Below are 18,010 nucleotides of genomic sequence, written 5' to 3'. Positions count from 1 at the left end.
TTTACTATATATTTTACTTATTAATATATTGTGCCTCCTAAGTTGAATAATATATGCCTCAAGAGGGCAGGGGTTTCTGTTTGGTTCACTGCGATATCCCCAGTGCCTAGAATAGTGCTTGGCACATAGTACTGGCAAATATTGTTGAAATAACATGTATATTGATAGGTGTGCAGAATGCTATGGATTCATAATTTCAATTTAAATGTATTAACACTCAAATGCAGGGCATGATACTGAAATTAGTAAGCACTGTTTGCATTTATTAACTTATCTTACTTTGTAAAATAATAAAGTCTTAGAGTTTATTAGAAAAGTTAAAAAAGTCTTGTCTAACTTTTCCTGTGTTGCTTCTCACGCTGGGGTAAGAGTAGCCCAGGGGTGTGCAGCAGTATGCTAGAGTACAAAGTGGTTGAAAGCACTGATTCTGGAGCTGTATTCCCTAGGATCTAGCTGCGTGTCCTTGGGCAATTTACTTACGCTCTCTGTGCCTTGGTTTTCTCATCTATGAGATGGAAATAATGAAAGTACCTACCTCATAGGACTTTTAGGATTAATAAGAGAGTTAATATATATCCAGTGCTTAGAACAGTACCTGGCACATTGAGTAGGCAATATATGGGTTTTAGTTATCAATTGTAACATGCAAGTGGGGGACTAACACAGCTACGAAATAGAATACAAAATCACTTTTTTTTAAAAAAAGAAATAATTGCCATTCTAATTGGTGTGAGATGGTATCTCATGGTTTTCATTTGCATTTCTCTAATGACCAGTGATGATAGCTTTTTTCTTTGTTGGCTGCATAAATATCTTCTTTTGAGAAGTGTCTGTTCATATCCTTTGCCCGTTTTTTGATGGGGTTATTTGTTTTTTTTTCTTGTAAATTTGTTTAAGTTCCTTCTGGATTGTGGATATTATTAGCCCTTTGTCAGATGGGTAGATTGCAAAAATTTTTTCCTATTCTGTAGGTTGCCTGTTCACTCTGATGATAGTTTATTTTGCTGTGCAGAAGCTGTTTAGTCTAATTAGATCCCATTTATCAATTTTGGCTTTTGTTGCCATTGCTTTTGGTGTTTTAGTCATGAAGTCTTTACCCATGCCTATGTCCTGAATACTATTGCCTAGGTTTTCTTCTAGGGTTTTTATGGTTTTAGGTGTTACGTTTAAGTTTTTAATCCATCTTAATTTTTGTATAAGGTGTAAGGAAGGGGTCCAGTTTCAGTTTTCTGCATATGGCTAGCCAGTTTTCCCAACACCATTTATTAAATAGGGAATCCTTTCCCCATTTCTTGTTTTTGTCAGGTTTGTCAAAGATCAGATGGTTGTAGATGTGTGGCATTATTTCTGAGGCCTCTGTTCTGTTCCATTGGTCTATATATCTGTTTTGGTACCAGTACCATGCTGTTTTGGTTACTGTAGCCTTGTAGTATAGTTTGAAGCCAGGTAGTGTCATGCCTCCAGATTTGTTCTTTTTGCTTAGGATCGTCTTGGCTATATGGGCTCTTTTTGGTTCCATATGAAATTTAAAGTTTTTTTTTTTTTTTTTTTTTTCCTAATTCTGTGAAGAAAGTCAATGGTAGCTTGATGAGGATAGCATTGAATCTATAAATTACGTTGGGCAGTATTGCCATTTTCATGATATTGATTCTTCTATCCATGAGCATGGAATGTTTTTTCCATTAGTTTGTGTCCTCTGTTATATCCTTGAGCAGTGGTTTGTAGTTCTCCTTGAAGAGGTCCTTCACATCCCTTGTAAGTTGTATTCCTAAGTATTTTATTCTCTTTGTAGCAGTTGTGAATGGGAGTTCACTCATGATTTGGCTCTCTTATTATTGGTGTATAGGAATGCTTGTGATTTTTGCACATTGATTTTGTATCCTGAGACTTTGCTGAAGTTGCTTATCAGCTGAAGGAGATTTTGGGCTGAGACAATAGGGTTTTCTAAGTATACAATCGTGTCATTTGCCAACAGAGACAATTTGACTTCCTCTCTTCCTATTTGAATCCCGTTTATTTCTTTCTCTTTCCTGATTGCCCTGGCCAGAACTTCTAATACTTCCAATACTGTGTTGTCTTGTGCCAGTATTCAAAGGGAATGCTTCCAGTTTTTGCCCATTCAGTGTGATATTGGCTGTGGGTTTGTCATGAATAGCTCTTATTGTTTTGAGATATGTTCCATCGATACCTGATTTATTGGGAGTTTTTAGCATGAAGGGATGTTGAATTTTATCGAAGGCCTTCTGCATGTATTGAGATCATCATGTGGTTTTTGTCATTGATTCTGTTTATGTGATGGATTACATTTATTGATTTGAGTATGTTGAACTAGCGTTGCATCCCAGGGATGAAGCCACCTTGATCGTCATGGATAAGCTTTTTGATGTACTGCTGGATTCGGTTTGCCAGTACTTTATTGAGAATTTTTGCGTTGATGTTCATCAGGGATATTGGCCTGAAATTTTCTCTTTTTGTTGTGTCTCTGCCAGATTTTGGTATCAGGATGATGCTGGCTTCATAAAATGAGCTAGGGAGGAGTCCCTTTTTAAAAATTGTTTGGAATGGTTTCAGAAGGAATTATACCAAGCCCCTCTTTGTACCTCTGATAGAATTTGGCTGTGAATCCATCTGGTCCTTGGCTTTTTTTTTTTTTTTTTTGATTGGTAGCCTATTAATTACTGCCTCGATTTCAGAACTTATTATTGGTCCATTCAGGGATTTGACTTCTTCTTGGTTTAGTCTTGGGAGGGTGTATATGTCCAGGAATTTATCCATTTCTTCTAGATTTTCTAGTTTATTTGCAAAGAGGTGTTTATAGTATTCTCTGATGGTAGTTTGTATTTCTGTGGAATCAGTGGTGATATCCCTTTTATCATTTTTTATTATGTCTATTTGATTCTTCTGTCTTTTCTTTATTAATCTGGCTAGCAATCTCTTTTGTTAGTCTTTTCAAAAAACCAGCTCCTTGATTCATTGGTTTTTTGAAGGGTTTGCTGGAAAGGATATGGAGAAATAGGAACGCTTTTACACTGTTGGTGGGAGTATAAATTAGTTCAACCATTGTGGAAGACAGTGTGGCGATTCCTCAAGGATCTAGAACCAGAAATACCATTTCACCCAGCAATCCCATCACTGGGTATATACTCAAGGGATTATAAATCATTCTATAAAGACACATGCACACATGTGTTTATTACAGCACTGTTCACAATAGCAAAGACTTGGAACCAACCCAAATGCCCATCAGTGGTAGACTGGATAAAGAAAATGTGTCACATATACCACGGAATACTGTGCAGCCATAAAAAAGGATGAGTTCGTGTCCTTTGCAGGGACATGGATGAAACTGGAAACCATCATTCTCAGCAAACTAACACAGGAACAAAAAACCAAAGACCGCATATTCTCACTCATAAGTGGGAGTTGAACAATGAGAACACGTGGACACAGGGAGGGGAACATCACACACTGGGACCTGTTGGGGGCTGGGGGATGAGGGGAAGGATAGTATGAGGAGAAATACCTAATATAGATGATGGGTTGATGGGTGCAGCAAACCACCATGGCACGTGTATACCTATGTAACAAACCTGCATGTTCCGCACATGTATCCTAGAACTTAAAGTGTAATAATAATAAAAAAAAGAAAGACAGAAAAATAATGAGATTTCCAAAAAACTTTGTACTTTCTTTGAGCCATTGAAATCGGGCAACAGATGAATAAATTAGGCAAGTGAGAGGCAGTGGCTTTACAGGAAAAAGATCAGCTATAATTCAGCTTAGACATCCCTGTGACTATGACCCAGTGATTTTTATTACTGATTGGCCAGTAATTTCCAATGCGTAGTAGCTTACTACCTAATGAGTTGATTCGTCTGTTGGACAGAATCCATTGTTAGAAAATTCTTTCTTTTGCTGATCTGAAATCTATATCTTTTGTTACTGGCCCTTGCTTTGTTTTTTTTTTTGTTTTTTTTTTTTGGGGGGGGCATAATACTTAGTAGGCCTGTTGGTTGTATTGCCCCATTAGAATTTACTTCTTCAGCTTAAATGTCTCTAGTGTCCTTCATCTTCCTCCATATGACATGGGTTTTGAAACCTTTATCATCTTGATTATCCTTCCCTGAGTGTAATTTATCAGCATTTCTCTTAAAATGCAAGACCCAGAGCTAGTAACTGATCATGTTTCACTTAATCTGCCAGTGTGAGAGGTTGCATAGTAAAATGTAAAAAAATTTGCATTTTAGGGCAGACTATATCATTAATTGTTAGTCACTTTGAGCCTAGTTTTCCTCAAATAGAAGATTATCCAACACTGATAAAAGATGAGTAACAAAGCTTTCTCGATATGGGAAATTTTGATATTAGTAAAAAGAAGTGAAATATTTTGCTTTCATGAGAAAAAAAGTATATCACCCTTCATGCTAAAAATCAAATTCTTGCTAATGTTGACGTTAGTCAACTCATATGAAAATCTAAGGAAAGAATTGTAAGATCATTTCAGTGACATTGCACTTAGTATTATTTATGTACACTTAATAATATCTTGGGAGAGGTTAGCTTTATTGCCTTTAATAGTTTCCTTTAGGTATTGCGTTTAATCTAGCTGTTTATATTTGATGTCTATATTCTAATTTAAGTATTTGCTATGAAGAATAACCATCACTCATTTTACTGATTTCCTGGTATGACCAAATTTATCTTAGTTTTCCTAAGTCTGTTTTTTATAACCTCACCATTTTGATTTGAAAACATTTCCAGAATCTTGTTTGTGGTACTCGATCTGTATTCAAGTCTCATGTGTACCACTGAGAAACCTTGGGTTCTCGGGCAGGTCATTTAACTGGCCTATACACACACTTCTCGTTCTGCGTAGTGAGAGGCTTTTACTTCTTAGATTCTCCTCCTCTACCCCATCCTCTATAGGAGCCAGAAGAAATCCAAACTCACCTCTGCCCATATCTTCAACCTCTTTCTTCTGTGCAATACCTTTTATCTATCCTGGCTGCTCAGGTTTTTTCACAGCACTTCACAGTTTATGTGTGTTTTTGCTTTATTTACTTGTTGTTTGTTTCCCCCTCTGAACTAGATGCTTGATGGGGGCAGATAATGTATTTTCATTCACTGCTCTAAAACCTGATGCACAATAACATGTGTTGCACGTAAAAGATGCGCAAAAAATCCTGTGATACTGCTATTACTTTCAGATAGGCATGCAGCTTTTTCTTTCTCCTGATGTAGTATTTATTAAGTTCTTTCCGGCCACTTGGACATTCATATTAAAATGAAATTTTAACTATGTAAATATAAATTACAATGCCATATGAAGGCTCAAGCTCCAGATATGTCAGTTTCTGTTGTATTCTTTGTTGATACATTTCTAGAATAGTTTTAAAATGATTACAGAATGTTCCTAGTGATTTGTTGTTTGCATATGACTTGGTAGCCTTGGCCTGTCCGTACTATAAAATGTGACTAGCCTAAGCTTAAGTATGTTGATGTATTTGTTGTGTAGGTGCCAAAAATTTACTCCTTTTAATAGTGTCAATATTGATATCTGTCATCTGGAATGCAAGAATCTTCCTGAAAATTTGCTAATAAATGTAATACTACTGCCATACTGCCCAGAAATAATTTGTGTTTTTTTTGGGTGAAGTACCAGAATACCGTTTGGTCACTTACCTAGTGGCTTAAAGGAACCAGAGCATCTATCCAAAGGAGCCATTTAGTTTCCTCACAGCACTTATGATTGAGCCTTTTTTGACTGTTTCAGAAGTGAGATTAGAGAAGTTTGTCTTGTTCTTTTGTCTCTTTTGAGGTTGAAGTTTAGGAGATTGACTCATTTTGGCCATTTTCTTGTTTCATTTTTACTGTAGGCAGTAACTGGGGCTAAAGCTCTGGGGAGGCACTTGGCTATGCTTGCTGAAGTATTTCCATAGTTGGACTGTCTCTGGCAAATAAGTACATTTCATTTAAAGCTTTTCAAAGCTGTGTAAATCTTGGCAGAACCCCATAGAAAGCATAGCATATAGTTCCTTTTAAAACAACTATATTATTAAATGAAGAATTTGGGGAAAGCATATTGCTTTAATGGTCTTAATACCATTTAAAAAGATCCTTCTACATTAATATTCAAAATGTTTTCTAGTAGTGGTGGAAATCTTCTGCATCTACTAGTTCAAAGGTAGGCTTTCCCAGTCTTTTGGGATCTAGCAAGGATGTTTAGTCTTACCTGCAACTGTCCCTGCAAGAATGTAGATTTGAAGTTTTTAATAAAGTTTACCAGTTCATGTATTTCTGATGAATTAAATAGAGGAGAATGGCATTTGAGTAATCAGAAAATACTACCTTAAAATAATAAAATTTAGAAAGTGATGGCATTATAATGTTTTCAAAGCGTAATGATGTTAACTGAATTATCCAGTTACTGACTAGTACTTTTTTTTATACTTATCCCCAGGGAAGGAAGAATATGCAAGATGGTGCAAGTGATGGTGAAATGCCAAAATTTGATGGTGCTGGTTATGATAAGGATCTGGTGGAAGCCCTTGAAAGAGACATTGTATCCAGGAATCCTAGCATTCATTGGTTAGAGTCTTTGAAATTATTGAATTAAAGTAGAGGAGAACACAAGTTATAGGTTGGCTTGGTGTGAGTTTTCTCTTGTTATTCATTAATCTGATTATGACCACCTCTGTAATGTGAAAGTATAGAATTGACGGGAGAGTTCTGTCGAATGTAACCAGGACATTTTACATGTTAATTTGAAGTTGATATATAACTGACAAAAGTTGTTAATTCAGTGACATGTCCTCATTAATAACTAATGTTTTCACTGATGTTTTTATGCAATAAGAATTAGAATAATGTTCTTAATATGAGAACAATTTCATAAGTAAAAAAAAATTAGAAGAATTAGGTTTGACCATAAATCAAAGATCCCTGAATAAACATTATGAAACTTTGCTTTCTTTCAAAGGGATGACATAGCAGATCTGGAAGAAGCTAAGAAGTTGCTAAGGGAAGCTGTTGTTCTTCCAATGTGGATGCCTGACTTTTTCAAAGGGATTAGAAGGCCATGGAAGGTGAGAATTTATTAAGTTGGTTTTGGTATAAGAACGCTGCTTGCATCAGAATGAAAGGCAGCATTGCTGTAGTTTTTGATGTATTTAACCCATTTTGAAAAGGTTGGGAGAAGTTTATATACACCCAAAACACCTGGATTTGAATTTGTATTGTGATGTGTTACATCTGCATAGTAGGAGAGATGGGCTTGGAGTGTTGAAACTATATAGTCTTTAGGTCACTTCCCTCAGGGATGCTGAGCTAGAGATTAGTTTTAAGAATTTTCTAGATATATGGTTCTGTAAATAAAAAGTTAAGCAGATTAAGCAGAAATAATGCATAGTCTTATAGAAGAAAGGTATGATCAAACAGTTATTTTTCAAAAGTTGGAATATTTCTCATTGATGGTTATTTTGTTTTACTTGTCACTGACTTGAAGCTCATTGTTGACTGTTTTATAGACTACATTTGCTATATTTTGAGTTTTCACAAATGTTTTTTCTAAAGAGAGGTCTTTAGCTGTGTTTTAAAAAACGACTTCTTGACCGGGTACCATGGCTCACCCCTGTAATCCCAGCACTTTGGGAGGCTGAGGAGGGTGGATCACGAGGTCAGGAGATCGAGACCATCCTGCCCAACATGGTGAAATCTCATCTGTACTGAAAATACAAAAATTATCTGGGCATGGTGGTGCGTGCCTGTAATCCCAGCTACTTGGGAGGCTAAGGCAGGAGAATTGTTTGAAGCCGTGAATCAGAGGTTGCAGTGAGCCAAGATCGTGCAACTGCACTGCAGCCTGGCAACAGAGCCAGGCTCCGTCTCAAAAAAACAAACAAACAAACAAAAAAAACCACTTCTTATGTCATTACAGAATATCTGACTTTATGAATTTATTTTGTCCTTGCTGTGCTTTTGTAGTATTTATTGGCAAACTGGCTTAAGAAAATAAGATATATTTCTAAAGAATCTTTTTCCTGACCAAATAATTTTTTTTCTGCAACAGTAGAATAAAATTCTTGACTAGAACTATTATTAATTTTTTAAAAATCATGTTTGAATTTTTTAGGGATTTGTGAGAATGGATTATTTACTAAAATGGGACAATAAATTTATTTTATTTATTTTTTGAGACTGAGTCTTACTCTGTTGCCCAGGCTGGTGTGCAGTGGTATGATCTTGGCTCACTGCAACCTCTGCCTCCTGAGTTCAAGTGATTCTTGTGCCTCAGCCTCCGGAGTGGCTGCAATTACAGGTGCGTGCCACCACGCCCAGCTGAATTTTGTATTTTTGGTAGAGGCTGGATTTTGCCATGTTGGCCAGGCTGGTCTTGAACTCCTGGCCTCAAGTGATCCGCCCACCTTGACCTCCCAAAGTCCTGAGATTACAAGCATGAGCCACTGTTTCAAGCCTGATAAATGTATTTTAAAGAATACATGAAAATAAGGAGACCTCAGAAATTTTTCAGGTTTATAAAATTTGTCTCAAAACGTAAATTCCAGAATTTCAGAACTGGAATGAGTCTTTGAGATCATCTTAAATCCCCATTATTTGACAGACTAGAAAATTGAAGTCCAAATAGGTTGTGACAACCATAATAGACCTTTAGAAAATTTAAAATTCAATGTGTCTCAGCTTCTTATGTTTATATGTGCCTTTCCCTCCATAGCACACTTCTGCATTGTGTGATACCATTCCTTTATCCTTCAGGCATTTCCTTAGCCCTGTTATATGTAAGGTTCCTTGTTTCTCAAGACATAGTCCCTGAACTGTGAGACATCCTAAATAGAGAGTTGGGCAGTTACAGATAGCTTTCAGTGTTAGGCACTAGCAGAGCCTAATGGGTGGTACAGTCCACATGTGCTTGGAAAGCTCAGCAACGCAGAAACATGACATGATTAGAGAAGGCTTTATGCTTGAGGACGTGGGATTCAAGCTGCAATTTGTAGGGTTGTGAGGATTTCACTGTGTTGGAGGAGACATTTTGGAGATGTAGGAACTTGAGGGGGATGAATGATGTGAGCAGTGGAATATAGTGAGAAAGTGTAAGTGTGTTTGGGAATAGATGCGTTGACGTTTTGTAAGGAAGGCAGCATAGAATATTGGTAAGGGGCACAGATCCTGGATCCAGACCGGGTGCATACGAATTCTAACCATTTCCACTTATTCTGTGATCTTGAGCAAGTTATGGAACTTCTCCATGCCTCACTTTCCTTATCTATGAAATGGGAATAATAATAGTTATCTCGTAGGATATAGTGAGGTTAAAATGAGTTAATGAGGCCGTAGAATTATGTAAATGTTGAAAACATAAATTAGTGGAAGATTCCAATGGGAAGGTAGATTGAGGCCAGACTGTATTTCCCAGGAGTTCTATTCTTTTTCTATAGATGTTTGGGAGACATCTTTGAGCAGGTTGGTAGCATAATTAAACTGGTGAGTTGGAAAAAACAGTCTGGTTGCAATGAACACAGAAAGATGGGAGGCAAAGAGCATGTTCAGAAGTGATTGGCAGTAGTTTAGGCTTAAAATTCAAAGAGCCTGAATTAGGATGGTGATTATGAATTAGGAATGGAAGGACAGATGCTAGTGATATTTACTGAAGGAAGTTGGTAACCTTTTGGATGTAATATATATGTCAAGAAGAAGGCAGGGGTAAAGATAATTGGGTTTTGCCTGTGGCAGAATAGTGATGATAACATAAATGTGGAGCTCAGGAAGGAGAAAGACGCTGGTTTATTGTTCTTGATGTTGAAAGTTCAGTAGGAGCAGGGGGTGCTTCTGGGGAAAAAGATACGGAATTATTTTTGAGTTTTAAATTTTGGTATATTAACATGGAAATGCACCAAGTTAGAAATACAGGGCTGGCCGGGCGCGGTGGCTCACGCCTGTAATTCCAGCACTTTCGGAGGCTGAGGCGGGCGGATCACGAGGTCAGGAGATCGAGACCATCCTGGCTAACACGGTGAAACCCCGTCTCTACTAAAAATAAAAAATTAGCCGGATGTGGTGGCGGGCGCCTGTAGTCCCAGCTACTCGGGAGGCTGAGGCAGGAGAATGGTGTGAACCCAGGAGGTGGAGCTTGCGGTGAGCCGAGATCGCGCCACTGCACTCCAGCCTGGGGGACAGAGCGAGACTCCGTCTCAAAAAAAAAAAAAAGAAATACAGGGCTGAAGCTTGTGAGAGAAGTTAAAGACGGAGATATTAAGTGCCTTTTCAAAAATACGTATCTCTGGGATGAACTTTTCTGTAACAGAGTAATAGCGAGGTCCTTCTTTATAAGTTTTAAGATCAGATTATATGATTTTTATAAAGGCAACATTTAAAATTTTACTTAGAAAATAAGGAGATGCCCAAGAAATAGACTACTGTATTTTCAGTGGCTGAAGTATAAACATATGCTTGAATCACTCTTACATTGAGACTCTAGCCATCTATCCATTTATCATCCAGCCTATCTTAGCACTTCTCAGACTGTGTCATAATTTATCTATCTATATTTTCTAATAGATTAAAAGTCTCTTGAGGATTTATGTGTGATTCCTGATAGACTCAATTTTTTTTCCTCAGGGCCTAGTACTTAGTAAGCATTGGATACATTTACACTGGGTAAATACATATTTATTGAGTATTTACCTTGTGTCACGTGATAGGCTAAGTGCGGAGGATACCAAAATGAGTGAATAATAATAGCCCCCAAGAAGCTCATGGTCTTTGGGTGAATAAGCATGTGTTTAACGGAGGCCATGTGTTAAGTGCAGTATTTGTTGAGGACAGTGTGACTAGTGTCTGAAAGAGTAATGAACTCACTGCTATGGCAGGAGAGAGGAAGAGGGACTTAGTCTGCTGTGGAGAATAATATCAGGGATGGCCTCCCAGAGCAGGTGACTCTGAGCTGAGACTTGAAAGATGAATAGAAGTTAAACAGGTAGATGTGATGAAGAAAGGCTCTAAGGCAGAGTGGATATCATGTACAAACACATGAAAAGTGTAAGAGAACATAGTATGTGAGGAATCTTCTGTAGTTCAGTGTGGCTGGAAGGATAGAATGTTTATATGGGACATAGTAACAAAAGACACTGCTGGAGTGGTTGGTGTGACCTACTTCTCACAAAGAGCCCTGCATGCCATGCTAAAGATGTCAGTGAGCCACTGAAGAGTTTTTAGTAGAAGGGTATTTGCAAGTGTAGGAAGATATCTTTTCTGTAGCAGTATGGAGGATAGGTTGGGGATGGACATAGATGGACATGAAAAAGTAATCTCATCAGGAGGCTGGTGAAATAATCTAGCCAAACAATGAGGACAGATACCTGTAGAAAGGCATGGGCTTTTTGGTTAGTGAAGAATCAATGGATTTGTGAGAGATGTTTAGAAGGTATAAGTGACTGTTTACAGGGATGTGGGAGAGACAAGTTGTTTGACTCCCAGATTCCAGGCTTGAATTGAATGACTTCTGACATGACCTACCTAGAGTTGGGCCAAACTTCACAGGTTGAGAGCCCAGTTTTCCGCAAGACTGCCCTCACTTCAGACACTAGCTGCAAGCCTGGGGGTCCCTGGGTCACTCTTACAACCAGCTGGCTACAAATTCAGGGGTTCCCACTACCCTCTCAGGTTTGATAATTCTCTAGAACAACTCACAGAACTTAGGGAGGCCTTACAGTCGAGCCCAGGACAACATAGGCATGAATATCGCGGATCCCCTTACACATGGCTTTTCTTCTGCCTCAGCCGCCCCAGAGACAACAAGGCCAACCCCTCCTTTTCCTCCTCCTCCTTAGCCTATCCAAGCTGAAGACCTTTAAGGTGACACACTTCCATTTAATGAATAATAAATATATTTTTATCATAATTTTCTCAATAATGTTTTCTTTTTTCTATGTTTATTGTAAGAATGCAATATACAATACATATACAAAATATGTGTTTACAGTTTTTGTTATCAGCAAGACTTCAAGTCAACAATAGGCTATTCATTGTTATTTTTTTTGGGAATCAAAAATTATATGCAGATTTTTGACTGTGTAGGGGATTTGTGCCCCAATCCCTGAGTCGTTCAGGGAGCAGCTGTACTTACAATGATATTGTTATTATAGCCAAAGGATATAAATTGGAACCAGCCAAAAGGAGAAACTTACAGGGCGAGGTCTAGAAGGATGCGCAAGGTGACGCTTCTTTCGCCCTCTCTTCCTGGAGTCAGGATGCTTTACTCTCCTGGAAGTGTGACAATATGGAGATTATAGCATCACATGGACGTGTGATAGTACTGCTGTAGTTTGGATATGGTTTGGTTATTTGTCCCACCAAATCTCATGTTGAAATTTGATTCTTGATGTGGTAGTGTTGGGAGGTGGTGCCTAATGGGAGGAGTTTGGGCCATGGGGGCAGATCCCTCATGAATGGCTTGGTGCCGACCTCATGATAATGAGTATGTCCTCACTCTGTTCATTCTCATGAGAAGCGGCTGTTGCCCCTCTCTCTTGCTTCTGCTCTTGCCATGTGACTTCTGCATGCTGCTGGCTCCCTTTCACCTTTCTCTATAAGTGGAAGCAGCATGAGGCCATCACTAGAAGCTGAACGGGTGCAGGCACCATGCTTCCTTTACAGCCTGCAGAACTGTGAGCCAAATAAACCTTTTTTTCTTTAAAATTACCCAGCCTCAGGTATTTCTTTGTAGCAACACAAATGGACTAAGAGAAATACATAGAGTATTGCCAATTAGGGACGCTCACGTGATCAATTGAATCATTGCCCATGGTTCTTAATCTCTTGTTCTCTTCCTCTCCCCAGAGGTTGAGTTGGTATCACATGGCTCAAAGCCCCAGCTCTGTAATCACATGGTTGGTTTTCCTGGCATGGTCACCCCCCATCCTGAGTTGTCTTGTTGGTGTTAACTATATAGGGGCCCACCATGAGTCACCTGATTAGCATAAAATTTCAGGGCCTATTGTGATAACAAAAATAATCCTGTCGGTAGGGTATTTCCACGGTTTTAGAGGCTATTTTCCAGGGACCAGGGACAAAGGCCAGCTAAATTCTTCATTATACAGGGTGCAGGGAACTGATATTGGAAATAGAGAAAGGAGCAGGTTTAAATAGAAACAAAATGTGTTTCTGTAAATACTCAGCAGCTAATTCGAAATAGAGGCCGGGAGCTTCAGATAAAATTCAGTAAAATTGTGACATAGAAAGGTTGGTTGATGATATGGGTATGGATGAGTTTGTTCAGGAGTTTTTAAAGGGAAAGGTTTAGAATTGCTTTGGGAATGTAAAGGGCAGAGGAAAGAGGAGATCTGAGGCGGTGAACATAGCCAGAGAGCAGAAGTGTCAGGAAAAGGGCAGTGTCAGGGTTTCAAGAAGAGGGGGATTAATACCATGTATTAATCAAAGCAGCGTCAAAGAGAAGTCAGGGAGGCCCGACTGAAGAGTGGTCATTAGGTTAGTAAATGAAGTATTTTTAGTGAATTGGTGAAGACTAAAGTCATGTTGTAGCTTATGAAGAAGAAATAGCATAAACCATTGAAGGTCGGCTGTGAGAGGAAGGAGAGGTTGATAGTAGCTAGAGGATTTGTAGAGTCAAGTGAAGGATTTTTTTTTTTTTTTTGGTGTCAATTTTATGTATCTTTTTTAAACATTTGTGTTTTTGAATTGATACATAATAAATGTACATACTTTTGGGGTTCATGTGATAATATATTTGCATAATTTGTAAAGATCCAATCAGTGTAAATGGGATATCTACTACCTTTAACATTTGTCTTCATGCTAAGAACATTCAAATTATTAAATTATTCTCTTCTAGTTATTTTGAAATATACAATAGACTATTGTAAACTATGGTCACACTACTGATCTATCAAGTTGTACTCATTAATCAGCCTCTCTTAATTCTCCCTTGACCCCTACCCTTCCCAGCCTCTGGTAACCATCAGTCTATTGTGTCTTTATGAGATCCTTTTTTAGCTCCCACAAATGAATGAAAACATGTGATATGTGTCTTTTTGTGCTTGGTGTATTTCACTTAACGTAGTGACTTCCACCTCCATCCATGTTGCTATAAATGACAAGATTTTATTCTTTTTTATGGCTGTATAGTATTCCATTATATATACACCACATTTTCTTTCTCCATTCATCCATTGTTGGGCACTTAGGTTGATTTCATGTTTTGGCTGTTGTGAACAGTGCTGTGATAAAGACAGGAGTGCAAATAACTCTTTGATATATTGATTCCCCCTTTTTTTTTTTTTTTTCTTTTTTTGGATATATACCCAGTAGTAGAATTGCTGGATCATATGGTAGATCTACTTTTAGTTTTTTGAGGAACTTCCACACAGTTTTCCACGGTGGCTTCCACCAACAGTATAGGAGCATTCCCCTTTTTCCATATCCTCACCATCATCTATTATTAGCTATCTTTTTGATGAAAGCCATTTTAATTGGAGTGAGATGATCTCATTTTGGTTTTGACTTGAATTTCTCTAATGATTAGTGATGTTGAGCATTTTATATCTATTGGACGTTTGTATGTCTTTTGAGAAATGTCTATTCAGACCTTTTGCCCATTTTAAAATTGGATTATTTGTCTTTTTGCTGTTGAGTTGCTTGAGCTGCTTATGTGTTCTGGTTACTAATCCCTTGTCAGATGGATATTTTGCAAATATTTTCTCCCATTGTGGGAGTGTCTCTTTGTTGTTTCCTTTGCTGTGCAGAAGCTTTTTAGTTTTATATAATCTGTTTATCTGTTTTTGCTTTGGTTGTCTGTGCTTTTGAGGTCTTACACAAAAAATCTGCCTGGACTGATGTCCTGTAGCATTTCCCCAGTGTTTTCTTCTAGCAGTTTCATAGTTTCAGGTTTTTAACCTATTTTGATTTGATTTTCGTATATGGCCTTTAATCCATTTTGATTTTTGTATATGGTGAGAGATCGACATCTAGTGTCATTCTTCTGTATATGGTTATCCAGTTTTTCCAGCAACATTTATTGAGGAGACTGTTCTTTCCTTAAGGGCTTTTTGTAACGTGACAGATTAAAGTGTATTTATATACCGAGGGGAAAGAGCCAGTAGACAAAGAGATACAGGAAAGAGAGAAATTAATTAAAGGAGTAATGTCATGAGAAGGTGAAGTTTATAAATATCATACAGTAGCTATGAACAGATGCTAATGTTAGAAATGAACTCCTATAGGAGGTGGCCACATTAATGGCATTACAGGATGGCCCTCTCAGAGAGAATGGAAAAAGGCATCGCAGAAATAAGAACTTTGCTCTGGCTATGCCTATAGCACCAATTGGTCGTTTTCATGGTTTTTAAAATCTCAACCTCATGCAAAGTTGAGGGCTCCCTAACAAAACAAAATATTTTTTTAAAACTAATGTTTCAAATCTTAGTGATTCCTGGTTGATCTGTGTATCAAAATTCTATAACTAGAAAAGCATTTGGACAGTTTCTGAACTTGGAGTTTATGGAACTTTGACATACACATAGTTTTCAAAGCTTAAATCCCCAGAAGCTTGTCAAACCAAAGTAGCAATTGGATCAGAATTCTTCTTAAGGAATCACCAAATATTATGCACAAAAATTTAGTGTGAGCTATGTGTTTAAACTCTAAAGTACTGGAAGAAAATAATTAAAGAACCCATTAGTTTTTTAAGACTAGAGGATTGGTTTCCTTGAATAATTTTTATTCCTCACTGATTTGTTTTTATAGAATACTTTTATGTTTGTTTTCAAAACTAAGAAGTAACTAAAGTTTGGTTTTTATTCTGCGTTTACTGGCTCTTTCATCACTATCACTGTTTTACATAAACTGTCTAACACTTTAAAATGATACAAATCTTGCTAATTTGATTATGTTTGAATCACCACTGGATTTTTTACTGTTACCTTATTAACTCATAAATGGGTCTTTATTTTTTACTGAAAGCTGTATATTATAAATGCACTGTGGAAGATAGGTTCTGTCCCTTATAGAGGGTAAGGAATGTGTAATTCTGCCACATGTGATAGAAAATGTCTTATTTTTAATATGTGTAAACAGAACAGTTGCTTTTAAGCAGTGCTCAGTATTACATGTATATATCATATGCCAGGTTCAGGATACTGAGATTCTATCTAAATATATGAGAAAACTGTTTGTTGTCTAGGCTTTTTGTTAGATTATCTCTGACTACCTCTGACTTGAGACATTTTGTGAAATTTCTTCATTTTTTTCTAGCTATAAAATGATACTCTTGCTAAATGCATCATGATTTTACTGTGACAATTTTGAGTTTATCTTTTGATGGAAAAATCTTAATGTACATTAATAGCTGATGATAATTTATAAAACTTTTTTAATCTGATAAATCATTTAATTCATCTTTTGAAATGTCAGGGTGTACTGATGGTTGGACCCCCAGGCACTGGTAAAACTATGCTAGCTAAAGCTGTTGCCACTGAATGTGGTACAACGTTCTTCAACGTTTCCTCTTCTACGCTGACATCTAAATATAGAGGTGAATCTGAGAAGTTAGTTCGTCTGTTGTTTGAGATGGTGAGTGACGATAAATTCAGATTTTAAAGTAGTGTGTGTAGGCCTATGATGCTCCCATAAATCAGTTCTGTCCACCTGGAATCTTTTTTGAAAAGGGCAGTGTAGTTCTGTTTTAATAGTTCTTGACACACTGACGAGAAATGGGATGATGAGTTTTGTGGGGTAGTTGGTGTATCTTCAGTGTATCTTTTTCTTTAAGGTACAGCAAGGCCTTTTGGCATCCTGTCCACTGAGGGTGGAGGAAGAGACTTTGGTTGTGTGTGTGGGTTGACTGGTATTTCTGCATCTCTAGCGAGCTGATGGAAGAGAAGAATATTTTAATATGTATTTAAAAAATCAGAGCCTGACCTGTCATTAAAGTTTATTCCTTTTTCATATGGGATTTGCAGTAACTTAAAAATGTATATGTGAGGATTGAGACTGACTTATTTTTGAAAAATTTTTCATTATGGAAATTTTCAGACATGAATGTAGAAAGCATAGTACAATGAACCCCTATGTATCTATCACCCAACTTCACCAGCCATATAACCTTTATTTTTAGAAATTTCTTTTTTCTTATGGGAATGATTGATTTAGCCTTTGCCATAACCAGGTGATGGCATTAAAACAGTGAGAAGTTTCTGCTCTCTTTTGCCATTGCTTTAAAAGATTTTTTTAAGTACTCCGATTGTTTTATGAGATTATTGAATGATTTCTTTAAAATATTTTCATAAAGGCTAGATTTTATGCCCCTACCACGATCTTCATTGATGAGATAGATTCTATCTGCAGTCGAAGAGGAACCTCTGATGAACATGAGGCAAGTCGCAGGGTCAAGTCTGAACTGCTCATTCAGATGGATGGTAATTGATATTTCATTATTGTTTCGAAACTCTTATTTTTCAATATTTTGTGTAAACTCATAATCAATGGATGGATTAGAAGGCAACCTAAGTTTAATTATTTGTTCATTCACCCATTTGTTCATTTGTTCATGCACCCAGAAAGCATTGCACCATTTCAGGTTCTGAGGTTACAAAGAAAAAGGCTACTATGGCCTTCAAGGAGCTTACTATTTGGAGCAAAGGTTCTAGAGGCGTGATCTAGAGTCCTAGGGATCCTTGAGACCCTTTAAAGAATCTGCAAGGTCAAAACTATTTTCATAGGAATATCAAGTCATCGTTTGCCTTTTCTTTTTCACTCTCATTCTCTCACAATGTACAGTAGAGTTTTCTAGAGGCTGTAAGATGTAGGGTATCATAAAAGGTAGAAAGCAGAAGCAGATATGAGAATCCAGCTTTTCTCTAGTTAGACATTAAAGAGATATGCAAAAATGTAAAAAAAAAAAAAAAAGCCCCTCTACTTTTTAAAAATATTTTGGAAAACATACTTTTCATTAAAATATGTAAATAAGTAATGAATTTATCAT

At 37.2% G+C, this 18,010-nt stretch overlaps 1 protein-coding gene across 2 annotated transcripts in view; it reads left to right on the top strand.

Moving 5' to 3' along the window:
* The window catches only part of KATNAL1 (katanin catalytic subunit A1 like 1), a 93,932-nt gene that overhangs the window by 51,273 nt on the left and 24,649 nt on the right, over window positions 1-18,010 (top strand). For both annotated transcript variants that reach the window (XM_025364164.1, XM_025364165.1), the window contains exons 5-8: window positions 6,461-6,588; window positions 6,980-7,085; window positions 16,441-16,599; window positions 17,318-17,444. In XM_025364164.1, coding sequence (XP_025219949.1) covers window positions 6,461-6,588; window positions 6,980-7,085; window positions 16,441-16,599; window positions 17,318-17,444 — 520 coding nt within the window. The remainder of the gene's footprint in view (window positions 1-6,460; window positions 6,589-6,979; window positions 7,086-16,440; window positions 16,600-17,317; window positions 17,445-18,010) is intronic.

The sequence above is a fragment of the Theropithecus gelada genome, chromosome 17 (assembly GCF_003255815.1).
Source record: "Theropithecus gelada isolate Dixy chromosome 17, Tgel_1.0, whole genome shotgun sequence".
Lineage (NCBI taxonomy): Eukaryota > Metazoa > Chordata > Mammalia > Primates > Cercopithecidae > Theropithecus > Theropithecus gelada.
The sequence above is the reverse complement of the archived record's forward strand: the minus strand, read 5'-3'. Positions and strand labels throughout refer to the sequence as shown.